The 7,901-nt window shown below is 36.3% G+C and overlaps 1 protein-coding gene across 3 annotated transcripts in view; it reads left to right on the top strand.

Annotated features, from left to right (window-relative positions):
- The first annotated feature begins 109 nt into the window (after positions 1-109).
- The window catches only part of cep162 (centrosomal protein 162), a 28,545-nt gene continuing 20,753 nt past the window's right edge, over positions 110-7,901 (top strand). For 2 of the 3 annotated variants that reach the window (XM_014023639.1, XM_014023637.1), the window contains exons 1-6: positions 110-202; positions 737-834; positions 3,098-3,236; positions 5,271-5,457; positions 5,957-6,033; positions 6,786-6,844. In XM_014023639.1, the coding sequence (XP_013879093.1) occupies positions 775-834; positions 3,098-3,236; positions 5,271-5,457; positions 5,957-6,033; positions 6,786-6,844 (522 nt within the window). In that variant the 5' untranslated portion in view covers positions 110-202; positions 737-774. The remainder of the gene's footprint in view (positions 203-736; positions 835-3,097; positions 3,237-5,270; positions 5,458-5,956; positions 6,034-6,785; positions 6,845-7,901) is intronic. The other variant, XM_014023638.1, reaches the window with a different exon arrangement.

The raw sequence follows: 7,901 nt of genomic DNA, 5'->3' as shown, positions 1-7,901 counted from the left end.
GGCCCTATCCTCTTCTCCAGCCACCAAAGGCGTTTCCACAGCAACCTCAGCGTTTATCTCGAGTGACGTATGACTCAGCCACTTTGCGCATGCGCAGTTTTTAAAACACGTCTTGCGGGAACTGCCGACATCAAACAACAGATATGGAAATTGTTTTAAGTTAATTTTGGAAAGAGCAGTCAAGACAAGACTTTTAAGTTGAGTAAGTTGTGCTGACACAAAACATATATATGTATACTAACTGAGAAATCCGTGATTATAAATAATATAATAAAAAAAACACCGGGAAAGTTAGCTAACTCTACTAGCCTGCGCCGTGATGCTACTTGTATTTAGCCGCATCAGTCAGATTAATATACAATTGTACGTTTTTCAAAATAAAACCAAGTACTCGCAAGTTGAGTTGGAAAAATCATAACCTCTTAGAATGACAATGTAACCGGCACAGGTAATTCTTGTGCAGTTATTTTAGGATTTTGCGGTCATTCGGTTCGTTTAAATAAATAAACAGTGTTCATACCTATCATCTGTGCTCTGCAGTCATTCTGACAGCTGGCAACATATTGGATGTTGAGGACATTTCACTATCACAAGTAAAGCAATTAATGTCTGCTTTTTTATTAATCAAACGTTTGGTTAATAATAGACCCATATCATTTTTTCCCATGATAGTCTGAAAATAATATTAGAAGAAAACACACTTAAAAGTTAAATTGACTGTCTTTTTTTTTTGTAGTTTTGTTGTTTGCCTTCGGCTGAAGGAGCATCATTACAATGTCTCAAAGGCTGACCAAGAAAGAGCTCGATGCACAGTTTGAGCTGTTCCTCAAAGAGGTAAACATCAGACCACTTCAGCTGCTGGATTCACAAGTTAGGGTAATACACTTGTCAAAAACAGGTCATCATCCTGACCAAGAAAATGAAACAAAACTACACATTTATAGCTTATGTGACTGTATTCCAATGATTGTGATATTAGATCAGATTTTATGTAAAAAAATAAAGTGTAAAATCTGAGCTGAATTTGCTAAATTTTCTTTAAATCTGAGACTGAGTTGTTGAAGTTAAAACAAAGATACATAATATAACTTTAACAGAAGCTTTAGGTAAAAAAAAAAAGCATTAGTTAAAAATGTAAAATTATCAAAAGTCTTGTTTAAGGTTACAATTGTCAAAAGACTAACTATATTCTGTCCTTACAGTACATCTTCAACTTGTACTACCAGACAGATAGTTGACGTTAATGTAGAAGAAGTTTGAGGATTGGTCTTCTCTTTTGACTGTTTTTGATTTTATTTCTTAAGCTTTTACTCCATTTTTATATTTTTACTTTTTGTAAGACTGAAATAAGAACAAAACAGAAACATATTAATTCTTGTCCTCCCTCATCTTTTCACAGAAACATTCAGTGTTTAACATATTTTCATCTTCACACTTAAATGCTAATTTGAGAAAGATATTTTAAAGCCACTTTTAGACACATAAAGCTAAAAACTGGTACAACAGCAGCAGAAAATCTTCAAAAATTTGAACACAGTTTTTATCAGGAATGCTACACCATACCTGCATACATCTTTAAATCAATCCATACTGACTGACCAGAAGAAAACATATTTCAGGAAATAATCTGTTTTCCTGTCTTGTTTCAGTGGTGTGGAAAAAGTACTGGATTTTCCTCCTTCCTGATTTCTTAGGCTTTTAAAAACACTTAAATGTTTCAGATCACCAAACAAATTTAAATATGAGACAAAGAAAACACAAGTAAGCACAAAATGCAGTTCATAAACGAAGGGTTTTATTACTAGGGGAAAAAGAAATCCAAACATACAAGACCATATATGTGAACAGTAAATGCCCAATAAACCTAAAAGCTGGTTGAGCCACCCATAGCAGGAAAAACAACTGCAACCAAGCATTTGCAATAACTGGCAATGAGTGTTTCACAGCTCTGCAGAGGAATCTTGTCCCAATCTTCTTTGCAGAGTTGTCATAATTTAGCCACATTTGAGGGTTTCTGAGCACGAGCCACCATTTTAAGGCCATGCCTCAGCATCTTAATCATATTTAGGTCACAACTTTGATTAGGCCACTTCAAAGTCTTAAATTTGTTTTTCTTAAGCCATTCAGACTTGGACTTGCTGATGTGTTTTGGAATATTGTCCTTCTACAGAGCCCATGTGTTCACACACATGTTCACAAACCAATAACCAGACATTCTCCAGGATTTTTTGGTAGACAGCAGAATTCATTCACTACAGCAAGTTTTTCAGGGCCTGAAGATTTGCTGTGGCTTTGAAACATTGTCCAAATCATTCACATATAAAATAAAAAGTTTTGGTCCAAGCTAGGGTTGGGCAGTATTGGCAAAAGAATAAATCATGATTAATTATGGTATTTAGCCGATAACGATTAATTTGACGATTAATCCCCTGGAGTCCCTGGACACCCTTATTTCATAGTCACATGACCAATTTAGTGGGAAAGATTTGCTCTTCATAAAAATCTGTTCCAAATTGTGTCAAAATTACAGACTTCAGGCTATAGATCAAATTTTAAATTGTGTTGATGGATAAATAAGTTACAGAACTTTTTTTTAATGTTCGTCATATTTGAAGCTGAGAGGAGCAGCGAGCGGATTCTACCTGTTGGCATTAATCGTATTAATTGTCAAGTGCCAAAAATTAATCGATTAATGTTTTTCTGACGATTAATCACACATGATACGATTATGCCCAACCCTAGTCCAAGCATAGAACCTTGGGGAACTCCACAACTGTTATTACATACTTCAGATCTTATATTATTAATTTTAACAAACTATTTCCTATTGTTCAAATAATTACAGTAGTGCTAATCCTCTAATACCATATTTACTTTTATTTGACTATTATTTTATTTACATTTCTACTAACATTCTGTCACACACAGCTGAGGTAAACTACAAGATAAATTATGTTATTTTTTTCTATTAGCTTCTAAGTGGTCTTGTCAAACCTGAGTTCCCAACGTTTCTGCTAAGAGAGAAGCCTGTGACAGTTTTGATATCAGCCGTGTCTTGCTGAAAGCATCGATTTGGTTAAACGGCTCTCTCTTCCAGTCTGTTTCAGATGACTCTGTGGATTTAGGCAGCTCTGATAAACCATGTCGAGATAAAACCTACCACAAATCAAATCAGAAACCAGCTGTATCGTGGTGGCCGGATGATGAGCATGTGAGTGAGGCTGCGGCAGCAGGAGGTAAGAACGTGGCGTGACATGTTAGATATTATTTTTAGGTAAAATCTCCAAAAATCATATATAACTATGTAAAAACTGTAAAAGATCATTCAGTCATCCAACTTTCTGTGACCCACTTTTGTACACCGTGTTGTCCTGGAACTGTGTTGGAATCTGATAAGCACTAATTTTTATATCACTACATTTCCAAACGTACGACAACCTTTGCAAAGACACTTAGGCAGAACAGAAAAAAAGCATTCATTCTAGTATAAAACAAAAACTAAATGAGAATAAAAGAAAAAGGCTCTTTTTATAAAATTAAAGCTAATTTTTTTTTCTAAGCAAGCCAAGTACCTAAAAATAATTAAAGGTGTTCCACCTACGTACATAGTACTTTAGCAAAAAGCAAGGTTTGTGGTAATGAGAGATAAGAGAAAGAAAAAAGTGAGACCTAAAAAATGCCATCTTTTCAAACAGGTTGGCTCTAACACTGTACCCTAACTCATTTGCTCCCAACTTTACCTTCCTGGCTGATGTTGCTTCAGTGTTTCCACATAATGTTCTTTCTTCATGATGCCATCAATTTTATGAAGTGCACCAGTCCCTCCTGCAGCAAAACAACCCCACAACATAATGCTGCCACCCCCGTGTTTCACAGTCAGGATGGTGTTCTCTGGCTTGCAAGCTCATTATAGCCAAACAGTTCAAATTTAGTTTTGTCCGACCACAGGACTTTTCTCCAAAAATTAAGGTCTTTGCCTCTTTTTTAGTACATGTGCAAATGTTACTCTGGCCTTTTTTATGATTTTTTGAATTAATGTCTTCTTCCTGGCAGAGTGGCATTTCAGTCCATATGGATACAGAACTCATTTCACTGTGGATAATGACAAACTCACCAGCTTCAGCCAGAATTTTCATCAGCTCTTTTGCTTTTGTTCTTGGGCTGATATGCACCTTTCTGACCAAAGCACATTCATCTCTGGAACACAGAACCTGCCTCCTTCCTGAGCGGTATGATGGCTGAACAGTCCCATCTTGTTGGTACTTGTGTGTGATTTTTTTGTACAGATGAAAAACGGGCCTTCAGGCATCTGGAAATTGCACCCAATGGTGAACCAGAATTGTGCAGGTCCACAGTTCTCTTCTTGATATGTTGGCAGATTTATTTATACTTTCCCATGATCTCACACAAAGAAGCTGTGTATTTCAGGTGTTCCTTATATTACAGGGGTTAGACAATTAAACTGAAACACCTGGTTTTAGACCATAACATCCCTTTCAGACAGCTTCCTCTTGCGTCCACAGTTAATCCTGTTGGATGTGGTTTGTTCTTCTTGGTAGTATGCTGACATTACCCTGGATACCGTGGCTCTTGACACATCACAAAGACTTCCTGTCTTGGTCACAGATGCGCCAGCAAGACGTGCACCAACAATTTGTCCTCTTTTGAACTCTGGTATGTCACCCATAATGTTGTGTACATTGCAATATTTGGAGCAAAACTGTGCCCTGCTAATTGAACCTTCACACTCTGCTCTTACTGGTGCCATGTGCAATTAATGAAGACTGGCCACCRGGCTGGTCCAATTTAGCCATGAAACCTCCCACACTAAAATGACAGGTGTTTCAGTTTCATTTTCTAACCCCTGTACATTCACAGGTGTGTCTCTAATCAACTCAGATGTTATCAATAAACCTATCAGAAGCTTCCAAAGACATAATGTCTAATGTCCCAAACTGTTATACTTGTATATTGAATTGCTTCAATATTGACACTACTTGTGGAGATATCCCAGGGTACCTGTTCCCCGTGTCGGCCATCGTGAAATTCAAGATTGCAGACATGTTACAAACATTAAAACAGTTTAATTTGATTTTTGGACCCATAAGGTGGGGTGTCAGCCTTAAACCAAATGTTTCCATCTGTCCTAATTTAGATTTTGAAGGTAATAATAGACGCTGAAGTGTGACCATATTAAATGTCAAGCATTTCAGAGAGTGAAGAATTTCTAACAGCTGCACTCATTGTGTTCTCTTTGTCTCTGAATACAGAACCTGCGATGATGGCAGCTGGGAACTTGAGTGATGTGGGGTTGGATACTCAGGAGGAGGAGAATGAGGAGAAAGCCAGATTCTATGCTCAGCTCGAGGAAGGAGCTGTGGCGACTCTAGATTACTCTGCGCTGAACAGAGAGTTGGACTCCACCAGTTCTACAGCAGCCACTGACCACAGGTGTGTGTAGGTAGATCCCTCCTCTTCAACACATCTATTAGTTAGAAAGTTTTAGGATCGCCAGGATATGTAATCTGTGTGGACATCTAAAGTGAATCAGTTTTAGATCAAAGGGTGCCGAAGCATGCAAGTGTTTTAAGTAAAACTTAAAAGCAGAAAACTTTGTCATTAAACTTGATTTTGTTAGCAGAATCATACTTTTTTGACTAAAATCTTTTAACTTTATTTTCATTTGTATTAAATCTTTAGCATAGCCCCATACCCATAAATCCAAATTTTTTATAACATGTGAAAAATGGTAAAACTATCATAGTTTTCTTTTTCTTATAAATTTACATTTGGAACTTTAAAGTGATATAATAAAAAATAATTGTGTTGAGGTAAATATATATATATATTTATTTTTCTTGACTTGATATGCTCATCAGCCAGCCTCATCACACAACAGTTGGCAAAAATTGGGTTTGTTCCTGATGGAAATGGACTCTCATTTTGTTCTTTCCAGGAAAGATGCATCATTAGAGCAAAACAAAGACCATCAGAGCAATGTCAGAGTCACAGAGACTGTAGGAGAGTCTCGAGGTAAGAACAAAGAATAAATTATCAGCCTGACCTACAGTTAGGTCTATATCTATTTTTTTCTGTGTGGAAAAAAATACTGCCTTATATGGATTTACTGGATTTACTGAAAAATACTGGATTTTAAAGGGACCAAAAGTAATTGGACAGTTGACTCAAAGGATGTTTCATGGGCAGGTGTGGGTAATTCCTTCATTATGTATTCTCAATGAAGCAGATTAAAGGCCTGGAGTTGATTTGAGGTGTGGTGCTTGCATTTGGAAGAGTTTGCTGCGAAGAAAACGTGATCGAAGGAGGGAACACAGCGTCTGGTGATGTCCACGAATTCAAGTCTTCAGCCAGTTATTGCCAAAGGGTTTTCAACCAAGTATTAAAACTGAACTTTTAATTTACAATTATTTAATTTGTCCAATTACTTTTGAGCCCCTGAAAATGAATGGATTGTGTTTAAAAGATGCTTTACTTCCTCACATTTCTATGCACTCGTCTGAACTTCATCTGCATCTGAAATGTTTAGAATAGAACAGAAACTTTATTTGTCTGACACCAAAGGTTACAGAAATTTGTCTTTGACAGGGCTCCATACACACAAATAACATTTCAAAGAAACATTTATACAAGATAAAAATCACAAGTAAAATTAAAAAATGCCTCTTGTTTTGTTCAAAACTCATTGTCGTAATGTAAAGAACCAAAATTAGGAAAATGTCTCTGTACAAGTAGATATGGACTTAACTGTATCTCACACTCTGCAGGTTCTCCACTTGACAGTAAAGATTCTGAAGAGGAGGAGGTCATGAAGGAGCCACTGGGGGTTTGTTAACCTCTTTTATAATTATTGCTCTCTGCCAAAAGGTACACCAGATTTTTTATCTGAGTCTGTATGACTGTGAGTTACTGAAATATGACCCACTGGACAAATTTTAATGAAACTTGGTCTAAAAGCTTGAGAATGGGGTGAAGAAAGACATTTACGTGAAACAAGAAAGGCCCACGTGAAACAGGGGAGGTCTCAACTTTCAGCTTTCTAAAGTCCTGTCTACTTTACACCAATTTTAATTGAAATGGTAAAATTTCTGCTGCATTTTAAGACAAACTTTCTTCATCATCCTCTGATGAAACACTAAATTGAGTTTACTGCCGTCTATTGTAAAATGGAGGTCAGACTTAATCACCTACAAGCACGAATTAGACATATCCTAACATTATCATGCTAGTGTACAATATTGAATATTGGCGGAGAGTATGTACACATTTCTCTAATACCAAATCTTTATGAATCCAGGTTGTGAAGTGAAAGACTTTGGAAATGTCCAGCATTAGTGTGAAATTGTACATCTGCATCATGGACAACTGCAGTCAAGAAAGACTTTAACGACCCTTGGTGGGAAGACAGTGAATTAACCTGAATGTGAATTTAGCTGAATTAACAAACATCTATAACTGATTCAATTTTATAGTCAACTTTATTGAAGATGATGGCCACAGCTGACTGAGCTTAAAAAACAAAAGTTGTTTTAACTCAGTCAGCTACAGTATACAGACATTGTGCAGAACTATTTTAAGATAGCTGAGACTTATCTCAAATTCTAAGCACTAAAAGATTACACAAGATCATCAAAGATTTCCCTTTAACTATTTCGAGTAAACTCTATTTGTATATTATAAAAGTATTTTATGAACCCCTGGATGGATTTTATAATTATTGGACAAATGTCTACAATTAATCAAGCTGTCATTCTGGTCATAAAATGCTGCCATATAAAATCCTTATTCAACCATTTTGTAAGAATTACTTCATGAAATTAGGACCAGCCTAATTTTCATAAATGTAATCCAGCAAGACCTTGCAAAAAATGAAATCAGAAATA

This window comes from Austrofundulus limnaeus, unplaced genomic scaffold, assembly GCF_001266775.1.
Source record: "Austrofundulus limnaeus strain Quisiro unplaced genomic scaffold, Austrofundulus_limnaeus-1.0 Scaffold383, whole genome shotgun sequence".
Lineage (NCBI taxonomy): Eukaryota > Metazoa > Chordata > Actinopteri > Cyprinodontiformes > Rivulidae > Austrofundulus > Austrofundulus limnaeus.
Note: the sequence above shows the minus strand (reverse complement) of the source record. Positions and strands in the feature narration are given on the sequence as shown.